This window comes from Cydia amplana, chromosome 16 (assembly GCF_948474715.1).
Source record: "Cydia amplana chromosome 16, ilCydAmpl1.1, whole genome shotgun sequence".
In the NCBI taxonomy this organism is placed as follows: Eukaryota; Metazoa; Arthropoda; class Insecta; order Lepidoptera; family Tortricidae; genus Cydia; species Cydia amplana.
The window spans coordinates 12,422,304-12,449,203 of record NC_086084.1 but is presented as its reverse complement, the minus strand read 5'-3'; the positions used below and the strand labels follow the sequence as shown (position 1 = coordinate 12,449,203).

Here is a 26,900-nt window from a genome sequence, read left to right as displayed (position 1 = left end):
TCACATCTAATCTATCTATCTAATACCTTTAAACTAGCAATTCTTGTTTATTTATTTATTTATTTATATATATATATATATATATATATTTCAGGGATCTCGGAAACGGCTCTAACGATTTCGATGAAATTTGGTATATAGGGGTTTTCGGGGGCGAAAAATCTTATATAGTATAATAGCTAGGTCTTATCTCTGGGAAAACGCGCATTTCCGAGTTATTATATGTTTTCCGAGCGAAGCTCGGTCACCCAGATATTAGGTATCTAATACGATCTATCGTAAAAGAGACATTGGTTGCCCGAATTGCGCTGCAAAAGAGAACTAAGAGAACTAATCTAAACTATAATCTGTGAATATCTTGAAGTTCGAATACGGCAGTTGCTAGATTGCTCTGAAACTTTGTACTTACAATAGGATAAGGTATATACAGCTAATTTAATTTATTATTTCATACAAACCTTGTTTTTCCTCTATTTTGTTTGTTTTATAAGCTGGAGTTATATAAACTTATTACAGGCATAGATATACCTCATGTCCTTGTATGTGCAAAATTTCATTACAATCCAACACGTAGTTTTAAAATGAGAACGAACTCCGTTTGTATGGGAAGGTGAAATTCGGCCGACCTTGCTGCGGACTCTTAGGGCCACTTGCACCATCCCACTAACCCGGGGTTACCAGTACAATTTGACACTGGGTTAACGGTTTAACCGCTTAACCCCGGGTTAGTGGGTTGGTGCAAGTGGCGCTTAAGGTTTAAAAATACTCTGCGTAGGCCGCATAGGTGGAGTGAATCAAAGAACTGTTGACAGCTGATTGTTACAATGTAAACAAATACTTAAAACTGAATAAACAATTTTATTATTTTATTATTATTTGTATGTCTTACCATATCTTGGGACGATGGGGTCCCGGACCTTTGGGAGGCGTGCGTGTAGCGTGCGTGGGGCCGAAGCCAACATCACAGAGACACTTTAACCCTTATCTTGGCATTGTAACACCCGTGATACATGGAACTTTAAAAAATCTAGCAGGTTAACTTTATTACCTAACAATATAATTCTGCCATAAATATGTCGAGCTACCCTCCTTTATTATAGAAAAAAATAATGGAGACAAGTGTCATTGTAAATTAATTAGTAATAATCAACATGGCGCCGCGGAAACAACAAATTTCGTTTCGTATTGGTAGTTTTGCACTTATTTCTTAGATCTTAGATATGTATTTTCCCATAATCTACATTTTGATGCATTAACTATCTGTTAGTGTATAAATATTTCCATTTGCGGTCGAATTTTAAAACATTTAATACACAGAATCTTACATGAAACTGTTATGTATTATATTTGATACATTGCCAAGAACTCAGAAATGTACATGTCAAAATAATTGTATTACATTTAATACATTGCCAAGTTATCATCAAAATAGGTTAACATGTTTTTAAATATTTTTTATATTTGTGGGGTTACAAAACATGTTTCAAATATGTCATATTAGTTGTCCTATTATTTAGTTACTGAACTTTGATTTTTATAAAGTACTAGATGTTTTTTAACTATATATTCGTACACTGTAGCATTATTGCTACGCCGTAGCTCGTAGCGCGGAAAATTTTGTGTATGCCCAAAAATGCCCCCTAAGTAATAAAATATTTTTTTTTTTACTCATATTTATTTGTTTAAATTTCCTATTTTAGACTACTTTTAGTTGATGAGTTTTTTTAAACTTTACGGGATCAAATTGATTTTTACAGGTTTAATAGTCATCTGATGCTTTAGATTGGTTTAATAAGCAATAAATGATGATTTCTGTTGCACTACATGTTTTATTTTTATTATAATCCAAATTTTTCTTCTAAAAAGTAGGTAAGTAACTGGTTTGTCGAGGGATTGGCATTGTATCAAATATGATACATATGATTTTCTGAAACTGGAAAACCTTGTATTTTTTTCCTTATTTTTTTATAGTCTAGAATGCTCAAAAGGTGACCAAAAACTAAAAAAATATTTATATTTAAGATATTTTGAGCCTTGCCAAGATAAGGGTTAAGACAAGTTTGATGTCATGTAGAACGCCTGCTGGAACCCATTCACAGGTACATCAATAGATACCCGTGAACCGGTCTCAGCAGGCATAGGGCGATGTACCTATGAAGTTTGGCTGGAGCTTAAGATTGGGCTAAAGAGGTCCGGACACGGCCATAACAGTGTACTATAAGTACAGTGTTATCGAGGCGGGCGGTGACTCGCCACTCGCTTGATGGGCACCTGATACGCCATCGTAAAAGACGGCCAGGCGCAACACCGGTTATTATTATTGTTTATTTTTTTACGTCACCCTCCCTAGGCCCGTAAGTGGAATGTTCTCCTCGCGTAGCTTACTTCCTAGCCAAGGCAAGACATAAAACTTTAGACAAACCACGGGCGGTAATTCGTAAAGCCCCAGATCGTATATTTATGGCCCTCACCTTCGGTTCGGGCCACAAACACCTGCGATCTGGAGCATTCACGAATTCACCTCCCTATTTCTCCTTTTTCAAGGGACGTTTGTTTATTATACGGGCCATGGCCAAGTTATTATTATACATCATTGTTTTGGTGGCCAGAACTATTGGAGAATACTTATATAAAACCTCCTTACATAGACTATAGTAAGGACGCTACGCACGAACAGTTTCGTACAATATATGACCCGCCGTTTACTATCTCAATATACCTACTGCGGTCCTGCTCACACAGTGACACATATTTTAGAGTACATAGTTACCTTGAGCTATCTCTAAGCTTTGAAAGTATATTCAGAGGAGCTTCATTGCATGAACTTTCATTATAAACTACCTATTTCATTCTATTTTTTAATAATTAAATAAAATGATGAACTATTTTTCTCGAATTTGGTGCCCTGAATTGTTTGATGCTTGTGCCTGAAAGCAATTTTGATTAATATCCAACCTAATGAACCTAATTAAATTAATTTTAAAAGATAAAAGAAAGATAATGAAATATTAATAACTAGAGTTCTCCTTAGTATTCGCCAATCATCCACAGTGACAGTTGAACGTATCTCCTTCCTATCGATTTTACGTTGGGACAAGATAAACTATTGTAGGGAACAGTTAGGGGTACATAAAGTAAATTTAATGATAATTCTAAAAAGCTAATGCATAACTAAATAAAATAAATAATAACAACAGAAAAACCGCGGGCGTGCACTCCCTCCGTGTATACCCGACCAAGTCGGCAAAAAGACTTAACACATTTCAAACATTGTAGTAAGTAAATAATATTATTAATTTCTCTAAGATTTCTATTCACTAGTCATATAGACCGCGAGCCATGAACAGATTTCAATGACCAATGCCCTCAAAATACCTAAATTTCAATATCAATTATTTCTGTAAAACGTTGGCGCCTCGGTCAAAGGGCGATCACTGCTCTCTTGGATACCTTATATTTTTTCCATTATTCTTGTTATTCTTAGAAATACCTTTAATTCAATTCAATTTATTTACAAACATTCCAATTCCGAAGAATAAAATATAGAATGAAATCCCGATAAGTTCACAAAGGTCACGAATGCTGACGGTCCATTAAGAGAAAGCTCCTAAGATACTAGTTTGCAATAAGTTAGGTCTCGTGAACTTTAATGAAATACGTTTGAAACTGTTTTTAATCTAATTTAATTTCTGATTTTCAATGCAATTAGGTAGGTATAGGAAGCGTGTTCACGTTTTAAAAATATGATACATACAAACTACAAACTAAAATAAACCTAAGAATGAGTAAAACTAAATAACTTAACAAATAAAATATATTATTACCTCTCCCACTTTGATTATCCCCTGGACCCAATGTGCCAAAAATACTGGCGGCTTTACCCCGCTGAATGGCCAGTGATATCTGTTGAACAAGGAAAGAACCAGAGCGAGGGTCGCAGCCCCTATCCCTTAAACGTCGCCCTATATCCTTAATAAAGACTTTGGCCTCGACACATTAATATGATACCAATATCAATCATCTCAGTGCGTCCTTCTTATACAAAGAGTACCAAATAATGCTCCCCCATCAGGCATAATAGCGTTTTTACATAACCCGCCCGGTCCGACATAGGATGTAGGATCCTATGTATCTAAGCATGTCTTCCACTTCCACTATGGAAAATGGTAAAAAAAAACTAAAAGACTTTATTTTCAGGCAACTATTGGCCCATAGATAAATAGTTAAATACCTTAAAACTAGCATACATATTATTATAAAATATATCTTAAGACTAGAAACACACAATTATGGCTGCAATGCAGTTCGCAACTCCGCAGTGTCAACCGCGGCCGCGGAACCGCCGGAACTTGACACCCTTCGGCCAAAACTCCTCCTTTGAAGGTCGCTAGGTGTTCAGTCGGAACGCTCACTACAAAGCACAAATGCAGGGTTCAATTCGACTCACTATGGTGATCGTTTCTTTCAGAATTCTTACAATTCTCCAACTTCCGACTTCCAAGTCGTTAGTAAACGTGCGTTATTTCGGCAAATCATTGACGTACACATTTTTGCTCTTCGGCGAGAAAGTGAACATGACAGCCAGCATTTATAGTAGAAATAACACTGCATTACAGATACGACAAATCCCTTTTCCATCCTAATGGCATTGCTCAAAGAAGGTGTGTCAAATACGAATTCCGTTGGAATTCGTTATGTATCGAGTCTGTTTTTTAGAAAGAGGTTATAAAAAATAAAATAAAATATAAAAAAATCCATAAAACATTGTTAGTACCATATCATTTATCATTATAGCTACGTTAGTAAGATCATTAAAATGTATCATAACATTATACAAATAATCGATACAACGCTTTTGACAATGAGATCAAGATTTATAATAAAATTAAAATTATATATTATAAATTATATTCTGAAATGCTAATGAAGGCAATTCGATATCATTTTGATGTCAAAATGTACGTTCGAATTGATCTCCTTTATTCCTACTGGTATATAGTAGGTAGTACGTAATAAATAAGTCATTAATTACTGATCAGTGATTACGTAACAGGCCAACTATCACAAAAAAAGCTTTTTATAGACAACAGTAGGAAACCAATATCTTCTATATTTAGTCTAACAATAAAAAAGAACAAATAAAGGAATTCGAGTTAGGTATCATTCCTGTGCCGAAGGTAGGACAGGAGCTAGGTTCCTTTATTAAACTGATATGTTCTAAACTTGATTTTTTCCATGGATGGACGAATGGATGGACTCAAATCTCTTTATGCAAAAGTGCTTAAGGCCCAGTAGGTTTGTGTTTATCTCTTACTCTCACTGAGCGTTTTAAGCGTGAGCGCGTTGGAAGTGCGTGCCCGGAAGCGCGGATGTCATATTTTTAATTTAAATTTTATGTACGTTTATAAAAAAGTAATCGATTAGTTCCTTTAAACATGATATTGCCGATTTTTAGAAGCAATTTTAAACCAGCGAAACTCAAAAACTCAGGATTCGAATCGAAACAGTCCCTCAAGAAAGGCCTCAAGGTTGCTAATTAAATTTATGGCAGCCGTATTGTGATCCGAGAAAGCGCTACGACTTTTTAAAAACCCCGTTTTCTGAACCTACTGCACCTTATTGAACACAGGACAAAAATATTCATACATCAAAAAAGTAAAAAAAATCAAGTAAAAAATTGAAGTAGAAAATGTAATAACTAATATTAATTATTATTTTATTATCACTAAATCTGAATAGATTTACTGATTAACTCATCGAAAAGGTTAACTCATCGTTGCAAGTAAAAGAAGTGGATCGTAGTTGGTAATTGAATTCATTGTAGATCTAGTGAAAAGGGGTACAAGTCTCACGTAGCGCAGGTGAAAAAGGACTTAAGTTCCGTAGAAAACTTACACTTACACCCTTTTTCACCTGAGCTTTGCGGTACTTGTACCACTTTTCACTAGTGCCACAGCAATGCAAATGCGTCTAGAATAAGTTGGCTCAACATAGTTGAGTCACGTCTGTATTAGATGGAATTTAAATTAACTGTCTAGGTCTTAACGACATCTTATTGAAAAGGAACATTTTTTAAGAAATAAATAGAAATATGTTTATTCGTGAACACAGTTAACATTACATAAGACAAGTTTAATAACTAACTAGCGACTAGCGACCCGCCCCGGCTTCGCACGGGTTACACAAAACCTTAAAAAACTACATAATATACCTAAACATTCCTCAATAATCACTCTATTGATAGGTGTAAACCGCATGAAAATCCGTTCAGTAGTTTTTGAGTTTATCGCGAACAAACATACACACAAACAGACAGACGCGGCGGGGGACTTTGTTTTATAAGGTGTAAGTGATACTCGTAACTCGTAACATTACGGAAGACAGTTAACGTAAAAAAAACCGGCCAAGTGCGAGTCGGACTCGCGTTCCAAGGGTTCCGTACATTAAGTCCGACTCACGCTTGACTGCACATTTCTAATAGGTTTTCCTGTCATCTATAAGTAAAGAACTATTTTGTGTATTTTTTTCAAAATTTTAGACTTAGTAGTTTCGGAGATAAAGGGGGGGGGCAGGGGGGGAGGTCAAACAGACAGACAGACGCACGATCGAGTGATCTTATAAGGGTTCCGTTTTTCCTTTTGAGGTACGGAACCCTAAAAAAACGTAGAATGAGTAAAGTGCCACGAAATGGCCTCATCTCAGCAAGTTGCTGGTGACTTCCAGGATCTGGGGGCACGGTAGTGCCCCCGCCAAGACGAGCAAAGCGAAGCGCAAGGGCACTACCTACCTTTTCTCGAAGCGCTTCGTCGTTTTTTTGAACCCTCTTAACTTGGATTTGGATTATACCAGATAAACGAAACTCTCGGGATATGATCTGAATAGTGGACTTATTAAGCATAAAAAATTTCAATTGCATAGCTCTTATACTTTGGATTTTATTAATGTCTAAAAAACCCCGATTTCGTCACTGACTCATTCACTCACTGCTGATCATCAAAACCTCTAGTGTACTTCCTGAAGTCCTAGGAAGCTGAAATTTGGTATGTGAGATAGTATTAGTCTACAAACAACAAAAAAATTCAAAAACTTGAAATTATTAGCCCCTAAGGGGATGAAAAGGGGGGTGGAATTTTGTATGGGAAATCGATAACCGCGGAACTGATTTAGTTGAAATTTGGTATGTAGATAGTTATTGTTATGGGGAAGGATATAAAATAGTTTCAACCCCAAAATCACCCCGTAAGGGTGAAAAGGGGTGGAAAAAGGCATTAGGGGAAAAAGGGGGTTGAAGTTTGTATGGGGAATCAGTAAAAAAGCAGATTGTATATAAAATAAAAGATGCCCCCCAAATACGTATTTCATGATTTTTAATAGTAAATCACCCGCAACCCTTTAAATCAGAAGATTGTCATAAGCAACTTACAAAAAGATGTGAAATCCCACCAAAAACATTTTCATGTAAAATGTTGCCAAGACGAAACCATAAGGCTCGCACTGACAAAAATTTATCAGATATCTTGTAGAGCCAAGCTTCTAACTCTACAGGCCCTACCTTCACAGACTCTACACCTTAGTCAAAATATGTGGCTTGGCCGTTTCATTATTACAAGAACTATTTTATAATAAAAAATAATGAATAGTGAATATACATATTTCACCTTACGCCCATGTGACGAAGCGGTCAAGCCACATATTTTGACTAAGGTGTAGTCTGTGAAGGTAGGGCCTGTAGAGTTAGAAGCTTGGCTCTACAAGATATCTGATAAATTTTTGTCAGTGCGAGCCTTATGGTTTCGTCTTGGCAACATTTTACATGAAAATGTTTTTGGTGGGATTATATTTTACAGGATTGGTAGAGTAAGACCAAGCTAAGTTGGCAGCGATTTTTCTAACTCTACAGATCTCATTATTGGTGCCACTGCCAAGTCCATTATATGGGTGTTTATTATAGTAGGGATTATCCGTCCGCGCACTTAAAGTGTCATTCAATAGAACTTGCTAACTATGTAAACAAAAGTTACTAGTAATTTGACATTCAGTGTCAGTTTTAGTATGGCGGTTTGTTTACATAGTTAGCAAGTTCTATTGAATGACATTTTACACTAATTGGCTTGACCGTATCAACGTACTCATTGAAGGTACGCTGTTTTCTTTTTGCTCCGACGCACACTAAAAGGTACAGTCAGCAGCAGAAGTTGCTAAGCGGGCGAGGCGTTCAAAATTACCTTGACGCGCTCTTATTATCTTAACAATAAAGTCGCGTTAAGATCATTTTGAGCACCTCACCCGCTTAGCAACTAGTGCTGCTGACTGTACCACTATACTCGTGCTCATAATTCTCGCCGAAACATCCTGTTGTGTTGAGGTTGTAAGTATCTAGTTATTATATTATTTTTATTATTGTTCATGCTAGTTTAAGTTCTTTTTTGTTCCATATACAGGGTGTTTCCTGTAACGGGAGCAATTAATTAAACTGTAGACTCCTCCTTCTCAAACTGACCAACATTTGTTCAGCAACTTTTAAAAATAACTTACCTATATATTGGTTTTTATTACACTTTAAAGTTTATTCTAAGTTCTAAGACGCAACGTATTGCAAAATTGTGTTATGGGGTATGTTTAAAGCGTGACAAGCAACGTCAAACACACTGATGCCACCGTACATTGAAGGCAATATTTTTTTGTACGAAAAATAGGTAGTCTAAAGGATTGATAGTTTTTAAAAGTTGTTTAGCAAAAGTTTTATAGTTTGAGGAGTATAATATAAGATTTAATTATTTGCTTGTGTTAAAGGCAACAACCTCGTATGTATATCTAAATTATTTGACGTTTAAAATAACACGCGGTATAATCGGTATACGTATATTAGTTTATCAATATACATAGAAAGACAGTTCGCGATTAAATCTGGTGCGGTGCAAATCAGTCATCTGCTTGTGTTATTTTATTCCATTCACTAAAAGCTAGCGAAGCCCTCTTCTACAACTCTTTGTCGTCATTAGTTCTGTTTCGGATTTTGTCTGACTTTACTCTCTGTGTATTGAGGCCAGCAAATAAATAAGCGGTTTATTTACTTTTCTGTCTACTCGGTCTCGCCCGCGGCCGGACAGCCATTGAAAAAACTCAACTTTTTGTTCGTCATTTTATTTTAAACCAAACCAGTAGAGATATGATGGTCGGCTCTTTATCATTTGTCACCATGCCTGTCACGTTCTAACAAATATGTGGGTGGGAAAGCGACGCAAGGCATGACAGGTGATAAAAATGCGACCATGATAACGCTGCAGCTCATAAAGCTCTCTTTAGGTACCTAATAGTTTAGGTATTCGTCAAAAACTGATGAGAAAGTTGCATTTTATCCACAAGATGCAAATTTTGAGTTGTTTCTTCTTGTTGGCTGGTGGAATTGATTTTGAATGATAAATACTTAATATAGTTGGTCAAAACAATTTTGTCAGTCAGTAAGAACCAGGAAAACTATACTCATCCTTTTCTTTTGGGCGCTAGTACTAGTGTAAAACAAAGATAGTATGATTCTCTCTGTCTATGTTTGAAATAAGACAGACCTTTGACAAACTATAGCACTTATTTGGATTTGATTTGTAATGTTTTACAGTTTGTATTTTCCTTTCTGAATGTGGTGAAATTTTTTGTGTTTCATTCGGTATAGCAAAGTTTATTAACCCTCATACCTTGAAACCCTCGTAACGTTCAGGATTCCACTTTATGAACCACTTGTTCCGCTTGTTTAAATTTTGGAATCTTTTGTTTGCTCGAATATCAATTAGCACGAGGAGTGAAACAAAAACTTTGCCAATTGTAAAACAAATAACAATTGCTAGTTCAAGGAATAGAATGCAAAGTTCAGACGGACTAATGAAGGCAGTTCCTACCCGGGCTCGAACAAACTTATCGTAAAACAATACCTATCACTTCAGGATAGTTTCACTACATAGTTTATAAACTCTTGCATCGAATGACCTTTTGTATAGAGTAGCTGTCACGTAAAATGTTTGTAGACATTTTTCGGAAGTTCAGCCATTGAGTTATTATTACTTCATGTTCATATGTTATTATTACTTCATGTTCATATGCAGAAGCCATACAATGAAATTGTCGCAATCGCCACCTGTAGGGACTGTAGGCGACCCTTCGCCCTCGCCCGCTCTCCAGGCGGGCCGTGAACTACGCGACCAAAACGCTCATGGCGCTTACGCGTTTAGATCGCGAGATTCACGCTCCGCTTCCATAGTTTGTTGTCGGCCGGCAACAACTCATATGGCGCAAAATATTTACTGGTTTTCTTCTCTTTTTTCATTTAATTTTTTTTTATGTATTTAGGTAACATTTAAGTAATAATTTAATAAAAATACGGTAAAAACATATTTCTTCAATTAAGTACATATTTAATTAAGCGCAACCAAAGACCGACTTGAAGGAACTGTCATAGGAACCGTCATTTATCAAATTGAGGTGTGATTCTGACAATCTAAATTCGATATTATTAAGGTTTTTTAAGCGTACAAAGGTGCTTTCTCCTATTACAGGGGTTCCCAAACTTTTTTTAGCCGCCCCCCTGCTGCCCAAAATGAAATTCCCACGCCCGCCTTTTCGCTTCGATGCAAGGAAACGGAGAACTATTAGGTAATCGTGTTCAAATTTCCCGAGGCCTCGAGCCCCCCTTAAAATCTTATAATGTGGTCGCGCCCCTCTAGGGGGGCACGCCCCCCACTTTGAAAACCCTTCCCCTATAGCTACAAGTTTTCACGACTGCTTTGTCCCCAGGTGACGTTTCTAATGATGCCGCTGGAGATCGCGTGGGCGGGCACCGTGCAGTGGCTGGCCGGGGACCTCATGTGCCGCCTCATGATGTTCACGCGCACCTTCGGCCTCTACCTGTCCAGCTTCGTGCTCATCTGCATCGCTGTTGATAGGTGAGTAATAAACAACTGCATGGTTTTTATACTTCTTATACCACGTCGGGGGCAAACAAGCATACGGCCCGCCTGATGGAGAGCAGCCGTAGCCTATGGACGCCTGCAGCTACATGCGCGTGCGACCTCATGTGCCGCCTCATGATGTTCACGCGCACCTTCGGCCTCTACCTGTGCAGCTTCGTGCTCATCTGCATCGCTGTTGATAGGTGAGTAATAAACAACTGCATGGTTTATTTTTTGAATATGCTAGTGATTCTAAATTGAAAGACCCCAAAAACACCAGGATCTGCGAGAATCAGGTTTTCAATATTTATTTTAGAAAACGCCCAAATAACAGATGTAAGTAAAGCTACAAAGTGAAAATGGTTTTTTTTTAGATTGCTAGGTTTAAATAACCTAAAATACGAACGACTTCAAATTATGCTTTGTTCGAAATGTTTCCTTTCAAATGACAAAGTTTTACTTACTCGCCTACTTTGATGTAGGTACCAGACAAATAGAATATAACCACTTGGTACCAGATTCTAGTATAACAATGTCAACAAAAAATGATTGGCTCATTCAGGCGTAGGGGTCCCGACGGTCACCTTTGAGAGCGTCTGCCAAGCACTTCCGGCAAAAAAAATACTGGCAGACTTCGCTTTTCTGTGTCTACATGTAAATTTCTAACTGCTGCCATAACTATTATTTCGGTATCAGATAGGTTAAACCAGCCCCCTTTTTTCGCACCGGAAGTGGCCTTCTTTTTCGTACTTTCGGCAAGTTCCGCCGTGGCAGACTATCGAATTCGGACTTAGCATCACTTTTATGGGAAAGCATTGTGCATTTCATCGTGGTATCAAGTCTGTTAGAAATTTTGCGGCCGGCTCTTCTACTATTGAGCAAATACTAAGCCTCCGTAGCGTCGGTTTACATATATTACTGAAATAAGCGGATTTACGTGCCGAGTTCAGCATCTTGGAAATGTTGCAAATTAAAGACCATTTTAACCAAGTGAGATATCTCCTTAATTCATCACGGAACAATGGTGTTCCGAACATTTGGGAGGCGGAGCTTAAAGGATGACTCACGTTAGACCGGGCCCTGTCCGGGCCGGAGCTTCCGGAGCTTCCTTTTTTATGAAAAGTATCACGTGATCACCTGTCATAAAAAAGTAAGCGCCGGAAGCTCCGGCCCGGACACGGCCCGGTCTAATGTGAATCATTCTTAAAGGACTACGTTTGTATGAAAAGGCGATTTCGCGCGGGTCCTCCACTCTTGTCTGAAGGACTCACGCTAGACCGGGCCCTGCCCGGGCCGAAGCATCCGGCTTGTCATTAAGACGAAAGTGAAGGACCCGTGCGAAATCGCCTTTTCATACTTCAAACGTAGTCCTCAATATTCCTCTCTAGATATTCACATTATATTGAGAATATTTTAACACAATTTGCTGTGTATCAACCTACTATTGATTTTTATCGAGTTTTTAATTATTATAAGAGTCAGAACTGTCAGGGGCATTTAAAAATTTGTATGAAATTTGTTTTTCGATCCTAATTTTTCAAAAAAATCTAAAAAGTCAAACGTATAGCTATGGTTAATATGTAGATATACCTACATCAAATTATGTAAAAATATATTCCATAATGTCAATATCCAAAGAGGAAAATGGGGACTACGTTTGTATTGGTCCACGAGCCAGGCGCAAATTTCGTCAGTCATCGCCTCCCGGGTGAAAACTCGTATACTGGTTAACGGCCATATATGATGAACCCTCGTGGACGTCAGCTGCCGCTACGTTGGTGGGTTGAGGAATGGCAGCCACCGAAACACGTAAAAAAAAATTTTTTTTTCAGTCATCGCCTCCCGTTTGATACTTAGTCAGATGAAAGTTTAGGTGCTATTGTTAATAAAAACAATCGTCAGCCAGTTGTATCGCGGTGGAATCACCGTCAGCTGTACACATGAACATGTAAAAAAAAAATTTTTTTTCAGTCATCGCCTCCCGCTTGATACTTTGTCAGATGATAGTTTAGGTGCTATTGTTAATAAAACAAATCGTCAGCCGGTTGTATCGCGGTGGAATCACCGTCAGCTGGTCACATGAACATGTAAAAAAAAATTTTTTTTTCAGTCATCGCCTCCCGCTTGATATTTTGTCAGATGATAGTTTAGGTGCTATTGTTAAGAAAACAAATCGTCAGCCGGTTGTATCGCGGTGGAATCACCGTCAGCTGGTCACATGAACATGTAAAAAAAAAATATTTTTTCAGTCATCGCCTCCCGCTTGATACTTTGTCAGATGATAGTTTAAGTGATATTGTTAATAAAAAAAATCGTCAGCCGGTTGTATCGCGGTGGAATCACTGTCAGCTGGTCACATGAATTTATAAAACAAATAAATAAATACAATCTAAAATTTAAAATAATTGGTTTCAGTCATCGCCTCCCGTTTGATACTTTGCCAGATGATAGTTTAGGTGCTATTATTAATAAAAAGAATCGTCAGCCGGTTGTATCGCGGTGGAATCACCGTCAGATGGTCACATGAACATGTAAAAAAAAATTTTTTTTTCAGTCATCGCCTCCCGCTTGATACTTTGTCAGATGATAGTTTAGGTGCTATTGTTAATAAAACAAATCGTCAGCCGGTTGTATCGCGGTGGAATCACCGTCAGCTGGTCACATGAACATGTAAAAAAAAAATATTTTTTCAGTCATCGCCTCCCGCTTGATACTTTGTCAGATGATAGTTTAGGTGCTATTATTAATAAAAAGAATCGTCAGCCGGTTGTATCGCGGTGGAATCACCGTCAGCTGGTCACATGAACATGTAAAAAAAATATATTTTTTCAGTCATCGCCTCCCGCTTGATACTTTGTCGGATGATAGTTTAGGTGCTATTGTTAATAAAAGAGATCGTCAGCCGGTTGTATCGCGGTGGAATCACCGTTAGCTGGTCACATGAACATTTTTTTTACATGTTCATGTGACCAGCTGACGGTGATTCCACCGCGATACAACCGGCTGACGATTATTTTTATTAACAATAGCACCTAAACTATCATCTGACAAAGTATCAAGCGGGAGGCGATGACTGAAAAAAAAAATTTTTTTTACATGTTCATGTGACCAGCTGACGGTGATTCCACCGCGATACAACCGGCTGACGATTTTTTTTATTAACAATAGCACCTAAACTATCATCTGACAAAGTATCAAGCGGGAGGCGATGACTGAAAAAAAAATTTTTTTTTACATGTTCATGTGATCAGCTGACGGTGATTCCACCGCGATACAACCGGCTGACGATGTTTTTTATTAACAATAGCACCTAAACTATCATCTGACAAAGTATCAAGCGGGAGGCGATGACTGAAAAAAATTTTTTTTTTTACATGTTCATGTGACCAGCTGACGGTGTTTCCACCGCGATACAACCGGCTGACGATTTTTTTTATTAACAATAGCACCTAAACTATCATCTGGCAAAGTATCAAACGGGAGGCGATGACTGAAAATATTTTTTTTTTTTACGTGTTTCGGTTGCTGCCATTCCTCAACCCACCAACGGAGCGGCAGCTGACGTCCACGAGGATTCATCATACGTAGCCGTTAACCATTATAGGAGTTATCGCCTGGGAGGCGATTGGTCATGGAAACCTGTTCGTGGCTCGCGGTCTATATGGAGAAGCGACCGTCCCCTTTCCTCTTAAGCCCACACATAAGGCCTTTTGACACTTCAAATGTAAGGGTCTACCGAGCGGGTACCGCCCAAATCAAAGTAGGTAAGTACGTGTGAAGAACGGAGCTACCTACGCATCAACAAAAAAACGGCTAAGTGCGAGTCGGACTCGCGCACGAAAGGTTCCGTACCATTACGAAAAACGGCAAAAAAATCACGTTTGTAGCATGGGAGCCCCACTTAAATATTTATTTTGTTTTTAGTATTTGTTGTTATAGCGGCAACAGAAATACATCATATGTGAAAATTTCAACTGTCTAGCTATCACGGTTCTTGAGATACAGCCTGGTGACAGACAGACGGACAGCGGAGTCTTAATAGGGTCCCGTATTTACCCTTTGGGTACGGAACCCTAAAAAGGTACATAAAGGAAACAGAAGGCAACATAATAAAGGAAAGGAAAGCTTAATAACCAATTATTATAATTATACACTCGTTGAAAATAAAATGCTTTTTTCCTTTGAATTACGTTTGACGCCGGCAAAAAGCGTTTTGTAGGTAGGTACAGTCAGCAGCAGTAGTTGCTAAGCGGGCGAGGTGTTCAAAATGATCTTGACGCGACTTTATTGTTAAGAGAATAAGAGCGTGTCAAGGTAATTTTGAACACCTCGCCCGCTTAGCAACTTCTGCTGCTGTGCTGCTGACTTACCTACATATTGTTCAGCGACCACGCTCGACATAATTACATCTTGGTCTCTTACAAGAGACGTAAGAGACCAAGATGTAATTATGTCGAGCCATTAACCTTTTCCACGCCGTGTCAAACACAAAAGCTGTCTCTCAGACGGCACATCATTGAAGTGTCAAAACTGAAGTTAAACTTTATGTATGTGCATGTAGGTCGATGTTGCTCTGTGGTCTGTGACCGATTAATCGGTCATTGGCGTTGAACCTACGGTGCGGATATATCGGTCATTGGCGTCCAAAAGGTTAAGAGGGGGCTAGCGCAAAATTGTAGATTTTATATTGAGTTTTTATCAAGGGAATCCTAGACTACATTTGTAAGGGCATACTCCAACCAAAACCTTAAAAGTTTAAAGTTGGCTCGGGAGTAAAAAAAAACACGAAGACATGTCTAACTTTCATTTATTTTCAGTTGTATATCGTTACGCTTACGTAACAGTATAATCTATATCTATATATATAAATGTGAAAGACCTGACTGACTGACTGACTGACTGACTGACTTAAATCAACGCACAGCCCAAACCGCTGGGACTAGAAAGTCCAAATTTGGCAAGTAGGTTCCTTATAAGGTCTAGGGGTCCACTAAGAAAGGATTGTTCAAAATTCATCCCCTAAAGGGGTGAAATGGGGTCCAAAGTTTGTATGGGGTTCAAGTTTTATTTTGAGCTAGGAAATTTAAACTTCGTTAAAAGATATATTATTAAAATACAAGAAAACTAATTTCAGTGCATACAAACTTTCAACCCATTTTTCACCAAGGTGGTGAAAAAGGGGTTGAAAGTTTGTATGCACATCAAATATTTTTTTGAGCGTGGGACTTGAATCTTTGTATAAGGACATATTATAAGAATACAAAAAAGTGATTTCAGCGTTTTTAAAAATTCATCCCTTAAAAGGGTTAAATAGGGGTTGAAAGTTTGTATGGAGATCAAAATTTTTTTTTGTGTGCGGGACTTGAAACTTTGTATAAACATAAAGGCATAATTATTAGAATACAAGAAAAGTAATTTCGGCATTTTTGAAAATTCATCCCTCAAGCTGGTAAAAAAGGGGTTGAAAATTTGTATGGAGGTCAAACATTTCACCATTTCATTTTCATTTCACGGCACGATTCAAATCGTTGTATAAAGGCATATTATTGGAATACATGAAAAGTAATTTCACCTTTTTTAAAAGTTCATCCCCTAAAAGGTTTATGAAGGGGTTGAAACTTGGTAGAGAGATCAAATTTTATTTAAAGCTAGGAACTTCAAACTTCGTAAATAGGTAGTTAGATAGTAGGTTCTACTAAATAGTGGACTTGAAAATATGCTGGAGGTTGAGAGGGATTATATCGAGAACAATTTTATTCAGTTAGGGGCTTGAAACTTCGTAGCCAGGTTGTGTATAATAATTAACAAATGATTAACAGTCCCTACTGCTATCTTTTGCTGCATAATGTTCTAAGCTAATGTAGAATATGTAACCACCAATATACAAATCCACGTGTACGAAGTCGCAGGCAACAGCTAGTTTTACTATAAAATTTATTTACTAATACAAAATAGGTATAATATAGTAGAGAGATTGGACAAGCAAAATTCAAAAATAATTATACATATTTCAGAGTTATTGAGATATCTAAATGGTGGCCAAATCTTCCGTCGTATATATCGCGCGGCGCGGCGCGCCATATCTTTTGTTTCCTTCTAATTTCCTGACTTTAAGCTCCTCTTAATCATGTTCTAACAACATATAACAAACATATAAATTACTTAATTTAAAAAGTATAAACTGAAATAGATGTCATATATTAAATAAAAAGTGACAAAGCCCTCCAGTGGTGAAGCCGGATTCGAACGCCCGTCTTTAGCAATCCCAAAAAAACGTATACTTATTTTAAAATAAAATAGCCATTTAGGGTAGGTACAGTAAACAATAGTTTCACGAGCAATTTAAACTTAACACAAGACCACAAAAAGTGATACTTCTGAACCAAAACCTATAAACTTTCTGCAAATAAGACGATATTCACTGGACTCGACAATATTGGACCGGCTCAAATATTTACTCACGATTATTTATAGCTACTGCCAAATTTCATTAATTTCCATTTTACACAACTCTCGAAAACGAAAGTTTTCATTAATTTTATTCATATTTTTCAATCGTTCGACTTTATTAATCTCATTTAATGACTGTATAGTGTACGTTACCTACTTAATTTCTTTTATCTAGAGTCGGTCCGGAAAAAGGAGAGTCGGGAAATGTATTGGGCCCCTTTACCTAGGCAATAGAGTCCACCGCCGGGCGAGCGCGGCAAATCATTCGGTGTGCTCGCCCGGCGGTGCGCGAACATCTACTCTGCAGCAATTAATTTACTTACTTGGACTTTATTGCCGAGGTAATAAGGCTGACGTCATTTTGGCTAAAATACCAATATCTCAGTTCTGCAATGTAATTCTGATTTGTGCCCATAGAAAAAAATGAAGTACATAGAAATACCTATATAGTACCTTACTCTCATTTCTGTTGGCGTTGGGTCCAGGCTCCATACAAAGTTGCCCATGGTCCTTTAACTTGCAAGATTTGATTACAGACCGACAGACAGACAGACAACGGGACAGGTGAAACTAAATAAAAGCTTGTAATAAAAATGGCCAATATTATAACAATTCGATTCAATTAAATAGGTAAAGGTAGACAATAGCGTTTAATGGGGGGTTAGAATGAGGGTCACGTGGGATAGTGTCCCATAATAGCTTGGGAGACGTGAATTTTCCGTAACAATTACGATAATGCTCTGGCAAGGCCTGCGTAAACAGTGATCATTTAATAGAAATGAGGTCAAATCAAATTCCTTTGTTCGAAATTTTAAACTCATTATTAAATTACGTAATAACATTTTCACAGATAATAAATTTGTTGTAAACAGTTTCTTTATAGTGGCCGTAATTTGCGGTTTTTGAACGAATCATAGAAGGTATGATACGTGTGTAGAGTCTGTGCGGAAAGAGAAGAGTCGTGGAATGTATGGGGCCCAATACATTCCATGACTCTTCTCTTTCCGCACAGACTCTATGGGGCCCATTTCTCGAACGATATTAGACTAATATATGTCAAGTCCAAGTCGTATGGGTGTGAACTAGGGTTGCCAGATCGAAAGGCGCTATTATCGGGAAAAATATAAATTTTTCGGGATTTTGGGCCTTAAGTCGGGAAATAAACCATTCAAATTAAATTAATTGTATTAAAAACAACGATATTTTACATTATTGGCACTACGTCAGCTGCCCTGCCCAAACTCGCCACACGCGCCCCGCGCGCGCGCTGACGGGTTCGACGCGGGTCGCTTGCTCGCTCGACCACAGTTCGGAACTTGAAATTATTGTTTTATAACGTGAAGCTGTTTTTCGGGACAATTTTCACTTTGTCGGGAATCGGGAACACTTGCTAAAAATCGGGAGAATCCCGCCGAATCCCGACCATCTGGCAACCCTAGTGTGAACACACCCGATTTATTATGTTCTCGTATTTTCGTTTTAACAGAACAGGCTAATAAGGGTTTGTACTAGTAATATGTACCTTCAACTCGCGAGGAACGTAAACCACATCCTAAACTAATTGTACATTGGTTTCGTAAAGGTAATTGTACTACTCGGCATGTAGACCTAAATAATTTGCCTTTTGAAGTCAGTTATTTAGTTAATTTCTTCGAACCTGTTGTACCTATGTATATACAGGGTGTTGCCTATAAGCCTGTAACACGAGCAAATGATTAAAACATATATTATACTCCTCAAACTATAAAACTTTTTGTTAAACAACTTTTAAAATTATGGATCCTTTAGACTCCCCTTTTTCATACAAAATAAATATTGCCTTTAATGTACGCTGACATCAGTTTGTTTGACGTTGCTTGTCACGCTTTAAACATAGCAAAATTTGCAATACATTGCGTCTTAGAATAAACATTAAAGTGTAATCAAAATCAAAACACAAGTTATTTTTAAAAGTTGCTGAACAAGTGTTGGTCAGTATGAGGAGCCTACTGTTTTAATTTATTGCTCCTGTTACAGGAAACAGCCTGGGTGCAACAGGCTGGGTAATGTTAGTTATTCCTTCATCACTTCTGGCATTACCCTCCCAGTGGTGGGTAGACCAAGATCTATACAGGTAAACGCTGAATGCAAAAATTTACTATGACAATAACCCTCTATATACACTCTATTCTCTTTGGTAATAATGACAATACCTGTTAATGAAACCACAAAAGCGGATTGTATCCGATTCTAACGTCTCATGATTGAAAACTTGACAGGTCTATCTTAAAGTCTTTATACATATAGGTATACAATATCTGAATAGGTAGTGAGGTAGTACCTACTCTGTCAAGAACAGAATCTTCGGTTAATTGAAATATATGTTCCAAAGCACTCTCGTCTGTCGCTTCCGCATTTTCACAGAAATAAACGCAATTCTAGCGGAAAATATGACTTTTTCGGCTAATATTGCGTCTTTTTATGCATAAACAAACCAAATTAACTCCGACATACGAATCAAAGGCTTGTTTTAAAAGCAACGCAAACCAATGACGCAGTTAAGGTTAAGGTAAAGAAAAAAGGCCTCATCCCCGAATGTGGAGTAGAGTGGTAACAGTGCTTTTCTATCTATTTAAAGTTGTACTACTTCCAGTTTGGACTTTGGAATTTTTGACCGAAGCGTAGCGAAGGTCTACGTTTTGACTCGGGCATTTTGCTTTTGTATGTCCGGATGTTCTCCTCTACAGGTCACAATTCTCAACCGATTCTTGTGAAATTTTGTGACCAGATTGTATGAGTAAATAATTTTTTTTTGTCGATCCCGTTTTTGGAAATTTTTAAAAATGGAGGAGTTGTGATACCTCGCGCTTAAACAAAATAGTCGTATCGATATCATAAGAGTTTTTTCTTTTTGAGACATATTTACATAGTAAATGGCAAAAATGCAGAAAAATTGTATTGCTGGTTTAGGCGGTATTTAGATATTTAGTTTGTACTTGAGAATGAGTAGCCCAATTTCGTCAGCTTAGCTAAGAACTATCATGGCGCATTTTGTAAACAATCGCTTTTTTTGTTTGCACACAGTAAGTCTGGGTTCGATCCCCAGTAAGACATAACTTTTTGTATTTTTTTTTTTCACTTAAATTTCGTATTTTTTTTAATAAATTAAAATCTTTGTATTGTTGGTTGATCAAACCGCTGTGTGGCGCTGTCATCCTGCACGGTCCCAATAAGCTATGCTCGCGAGGTCTACAGCTCACAGAGCCACTAGTTATATCTTTTCCACTCATTACTCAATTAAGAGCTCTTTCGATCTTAATACGAGAAAAAGGTGTCCCCAAAATTTCATACATTTTTTTTTTCAAATGTCTCTTTGTTTGTGCAATTAAGTTTAAGTTTGAATTAATTATCGAATATCGGGCGTTTTTAAATAAATATTTGTATAACTTGGTGACGTCAGGTTTTTGACCGGCGGCGATCAGCGAGTACTGTTATTTTCCTACTCAGACAAAAATATCTATGAGTCTCGCATAACTTTAAAAAGGTTTGAATTTCTTATACTTATTAAGTCGTTGTCCTACTTTTAGATTTATCTAGACTACATAAATATTATGTAATCGATTTGCAAAACTTAAGAGACCGTTTATAATATCGAAATCGCCCCCTTGATAACTGTGAAATTGCGCAGATATTACTTAAGAAAGAAGGCCAATTAATTTTGAGTCATACTGCTCATCTCATCCGTAATGTTTTCATATCGTTACCAGCTGCTTATCTAGCTCACCATCTGTCGACTACTTAATTTGCAATGTAAATTCTCCATCAGATAAACAAAATTCACTTAAAAGCGCCCAATTAATTTGGTTTACGGGAGTCGTATTAAAATTCGTAGTTGATTTTGGAAGTCGCGACTTGATTCAGTTAGTAACAAATAAAGTAAACAGTGAGCCATTAGGGGAAAGGGCCCTCGAGTACCTACCTATTACCAAAGAGAATTTGAAATAGAGGCCGATTGTCAAAGTAAATTATGTAGCCACAGTAATAAATTCACTGCCATCTTTTGACAAAAGATTAAAACTGTTAGAACGCCATTTACACTTTGACCCTTATTCTTTCACTGATATGTATATGTTAATTTGTTAAATATTGAAATTAACGCCATCTACCTGAGAGCATAGGCCAAAGGTATGGTGCAATCTTTTCGAGCGATGGCGCCATAACTTTTGGCTCGGGTAGATGGCGTTAATTTCAAAATTTAACAAATTAACACATCAGTGAAAGAATATGGGTCAAAGTCAAATGACGTTCTAACAGTTTTAATCTTTTGTCAAAAGATGGCAGTAAATGGACTAGGGCTATATAATTTACCATGACAGTAACTTTCTATTTACACTATTCTCTTTGCTATTATTTATTACAGCCACCGACTACAAAATTATACCTAATATATCAACCCGAGGGTTCGAGCGTGCACGATTGACGCTAAAGCCGACCGATATAAACAATTGCAGCTACATATGAGCATAGTTTACAGTTATTTATAATCGGAATTGAAAACGCCTGACTAAATACACTAATTCAAGCTTAAATTATTAGCAGTAGATAGCTTACATTATTCACGTACACGTATAATATTTAATAACCAGAGTCTAATTATAGATAAATTATCCAACCGACGTGTTGTTCTGTGCATTGCTAATATTGCTATGAAGTTAATGTTTAAAGACTAACCAATTCATTCTACTTTGTATTAAAGTGCTGTGAGTTCTAAAATTGGGAATAATTGTAGCAATTAGCACCACAAAAATTGTATTATTATTATTTATTTCCAGATACTACGCCATCTTGAAGCCCCTGAACGTGACGTGGGAAGCGAACGCGCGGCGCGCGCTGCACACCGCCTGGGTGTGCGCGGCGCTCGCCAGCCTGCCGCAGAGCTTCATCTTCCACGTAGAGGAGCACCCTGATGTCGCAGGGTACGTCACTTGTTCTTTATAAACTGAAATAGATACCATACACCAAAGAAAAAGTGACCATGTCCATCGGTGGCCGAGGCGGGAATCGAACCCACGTCTTCAGCCTACGCGGCTAACGTCCTGACCACTAGACCACCCGGCCACGGCCGTACTCGTCCCAAATTCTCTGGTGTATGCTATCTTTGAAAGGCTAGGCGCCTCGCGTTGTATTTTCTGTTGAAGAAAAAAGGACCAAGTCCACCGGTTGCCCAGGCGGGAATCGAATCCACGTCTTCAGCCTACGCGGCTAACGTCCTGACCACTAGACCACCCGGCCACGGCCGTACTCGTCCCAAATTCTCTAGTGTATTCTATCTTTCAAAGGCTAGGCGCCTCGCGTTGTATTTTCTGTTGTTCTTCTTCTTTGTCGATCCCTCATATAGATACTGAGGATCGTGACCACTTGGTTTTGCAGCTCCTGTGATTTTTCTCCATCGGTCTCAATCTCAGTTATAGAAAATGAAGTGTCGGATGCCTCGGCCCGAACCCGGGCCATTCTAACGTTAGTCGTCCTTAAAATCCTTTCGCGAGCCGGTTCTTAAACCCCATCCTTTAAAAAAGTTATTAAAAGAACAGCGGGCAGAAATTCATAGAACTTTGATCCTATAATACGTAGGTACACATATATATAAATTACGAGGGGTGTTCAAAATATTCTCGGTATGAGAATGAAAACAAACAAGTACGAAAAGTTTGATATTTTTATTTTTCAATATACTCCCCCCCTATGTTCATACACTTAAAAGATCGATCAATTATTTTTTTTAATCCCTCGTAAAAATATTTTTTATCTTTCGTGTAAAAATGCTCCTCCACTGCCGCCTTCAATGCTTCATCGTCAGAAAATTTATTTCCACGCAGATCCTTTTTAAGATTGGGGAGCAAAAAGAAGTCGCTGGGGGCTAAGTCCGGACTATACGGTGGGTGAGTAACAGTTTTAAACCCACATTCAACAATAGCTGCCTTGGCAATATGAGCAGTATGGACGGGGGCGTTGTCATGCAGAAGCAGAATACCTTTGGTTAACTTTCCTCGCCTCTTTTCTTTAATTACATCCTTTAATTGACGTAGAATGTTAGCGTAGTACTGTCCTGTGATATTTACACCTTTTTCTTTATAATCGATTAGTAATACTCCTTCACAATCCCAAAATATCGTGGCCATGACCTTGCCAGCTGAAGGGATGACCTTGAACTTCTTGGGATGAGCTGAACCCTTAATGTGCCACTGCATGGACTCTTGTTTACTCTCTGGGTCATAATGATGAACCCAGGTTTCATCTCCAGTAACTATTCTTTGCAGCACCTCATCAGGATTTTCACCGCACAGGTCAATAAAATCGGAACAACAAGCTACACGCATGTCTTTTTGAAGCCGAGTCAGCATTCGCGGAACCCATCTTGCACTTACTTTTGACATATTAAGATGGTCATGTATATTATCATGTACGGTACCAATAGAGAGATTGGTTACTTGTGCTATAGATTTTACCTTCACTCGACCATCTTCCAATATAAGTTTTTCCACTTTATCAATATTTTCTTGTGAAGTAGCTACTACAGGCCGGCCAGGTCTAGGGTCATCTTCAATACTCTCCCTTCCGCGTTTAAACTCGCTTGACCACTTTTGAATGGTAGATAAAGAAGGAGCAGACTCACGGTAAACACAATCCATTTCCTCTTTTATGGTTTTTTGATTTTTACCCTGTTTTGTCAAGAATTTTATCACGCATCGATGTTCTTATTTAGTTAACATTGTCAATTCGCACAGGATGTTCATGTTTGTTCAGCAATTGCAGAAAAACAAAAGACTATCTCGGTTCGAATTATACTTTTTTTTAATGTCAATGAATAAACCTTAGCGGCTAGTAACGAAAGAAATTTTAGAAGAGGTCGTAAGATATCAATACCGAGAATATTTTGAACGCCCCTCGTATAATAGCGTTGTTTGACCATAATAAAACGAGGCGATAATAGACAGGCTGATGCGATTTAAAAAGTTAACGCCTCCACAGCACGCATTGTAACACGAGCAAAGCCCATAATCTTTCCGGGTGACAAACACTTGAGAACTTTCCTCAGAACTTCGTGCCCTTTACTTCCACGAACTTCGCCCCACGTACAAACAAGACTTAGGAAGATCACGCAAAGTGACACGTGCATAATATATTAAAGCCCTCGACACGTGAGATACCTGTGCCAAAGAAGGCCCGGTTCTTTTGCTTGCCTACTTTCAAACTTTCATACTTTTATAAGTGGATTCTTTTATATGGGTACCTACCTTGGGCGTTAACACTTGAATCCTACTATGCTAAGCGCCACTTGCACCATTCTACTAACCCGGGGTTAACCGTATAAACCTGGAGTTACCATGGTTACCAGTACAATTTGACACTGAGTTAACGGTTTAACCGCTAATTTATTTATTTATTTATTTAGAAGTTTAATTCAGGCAACAAGGCCCATATTACAAATACCTTACAGACTAACATACATATGTATTTTATAGACTTAAAACTAAACACTAGTTATTTAGTCGATAAAACGGCGTGGCTCCGTTGCATCGGCTGCTCCTGTGTCGGATTCGGCAGTTTGCCCCGGAACCTCCGAAACACGACACCCTTCGGCCAGAAGTCGGCGCACTCGATGGTCCCCTGCAGCGGTCGCGGCACGCGCACCACAAAAGAGTTGAAGTGCACGTAGTGGCGCGATCGAAGCTGGAACACCCTCAGCGTGTAACCGGTCTTCTGGTGTACATACTCCACCACTTCAGGAGCCGTGGCGGTGTAATGCAAGCGCGATACGTACAGCGCCTTACTCGGTGTAGCAATCCGCAAGCCAGAATTAGCCGGTTCGGCGGTACCACACTGAGTCTTACGAGGCGCCGTGCGCGCCTTCTTCTTTCTTGATACCAGTGCTAAACCCCGGGGATGGTGAAAGTGGACCTAAGGATTCTATCGCAAACGCCCAAGCCGTAAATATGTAATTTTTCTCCCTTGTGACTTGTGACACAATTTTCTATTCTACCCCTACCTATAGGTAAATAGCGTAAGGTTTGTGACTTCATAATTTCATGTATGATTACTTTGTCAAAAAAGGGATTTGGTCGGTTTGATATCGATCCACACAAAACAACGAAAAAATAAAAATTATAGCGAACAGTTTTCACCGCGTGGATAAACGCCGTGAAATCGTTTTTTACAGATGATTGAGTTGAAATGGAATTTTCCTTGAGGCGCAGTTCTGTACCTTATTTCCTAGAGATAAATTCCAAAATATATGAATTACTATAAGACCTAAAATTCTTATTCACGAAGGGTTATAAAAGGGGAGGTTATTTCATTAAACGAGATAATGAGATAAACCACGCGGTATTCAAATTATTTCCTTTCAAAGTGGAAATACGGACTTTCCGTCTCTAAATAAAACTTATTCCGATCTCCGACTCTCGACTGTTTATTGCACCTAACTGTACAACGTAGCTAAATACTTATGTATATTTACTTAGGTACCTACAGTCAACATCAAAAGTAGCGGATCAGACTACGCGTCAAAAGTAGCTAAACCATTTTTACAGCTCCGCACAAAACTGTTCGCAGAGCTCTTATGAGTAGGCTTGGGATTTTTGGGTGCTTACCGTGGTTCTAAAATTCACGGAGTCATCATATGTTAAAATATTTTATCTCACCTTCGGTTCGGGCCACAAATACCTGCGATCTGGAGCATTCACGAATTCACCTCCCTAGGTATGTAATGTACTATTACAGTACATACTCGTATGGTGCTACTTTACCGCCCTAAGTAAGAGCGGCAAGACATTAGGGGCGGCAGCCAAGTTGCAGTCTATATGATGGATACTGAGAAAGGGGCGCCTAGTAGTTACTACAGAATCCGGGGCCTAGGGCAAAGGGCCAAGACTGCAAATCCGCCACTGTTTGTTGCATTGTAGGCCTCTAAAACAGTCAAATAAAGGCCTCCAAAGCAAAATACACAATAAATTATATAATTATACCATGTTTAATGCAAATAAATGAAATCTAAATCTAAAATATACAGTGTGAGCAGTTCCAGTAGCAACATTCGCATTAAAGCTTTTAATATTGTGTTAGTGCATTAATATAAGATACATTCGATATATATCAATATCATTTGTCAATTTTATCATCACAGCTGTAGTAAATTAGGCTAGATACGTCAGAATCAATTTAACCGAAAGATAAGTATTTAAAGTGAGCCATAACTCATTTGGCTCAATAACATGAATCACCGAAACTAATCAAAACTTAGTAGATACTCATTAAATACTTCCAAAATAAAATAAAAAAATTGGGTAACATCAAATACCGATTCAAGATGGAATTACACTCTTTTCTTGAAGGTTTGAAGGATGCAGTCACGTAGAAAACGTGCGCGGAGCAAATCCTACCGCATAAAGTCCCTTTCGGCAATTGAATAAAATTTACGAGATACATCAAATGGATACTGGCCCTACCTGCCTCATGCGATGCACGCCGAGA

The 26,900-nt window shown here is 38.2% G+C and overlaps 1 protein-coding gene and 1 non-coding gene across 3 annotated transcripts in view; one reads left to right on the top strand and one right to left on the bottom strand.

Annotated features, from left to right (window-relative positions):
* Positions 1-26,900, top strand: part of LOC134655083 (adipokinetic hormone/corazonin-related peptide receptor variant I) — a 186,064-nt gene that overhangs the window by 137,464 nt on the left and 21,700 nt on the right. For both annotated transcript variants that reach the window (XM_063510546.1, XM_063510545.1), the window contains exons 4-5: positions 10,786-10,934; positions 22,202-22,345. In XM_063510546.1, the coding sequence (XP_063366616.1) occupies positions 10,786-10,934; positions 22,202-22,345 (293 nt within the window). The remainder of the gene's footprint in view (positions 1-10,785; positions 10,935-22,201; positions 22,346-26,900) is intronic.
* On the bottom strand, positions 22,416-22,487 carry Trnat-cgu (transfer RNA threonine (anticodon CGU)). The gene has a single exon. It is a non-coding gene; the product is annotated as a tRNA-Thr (tRNA).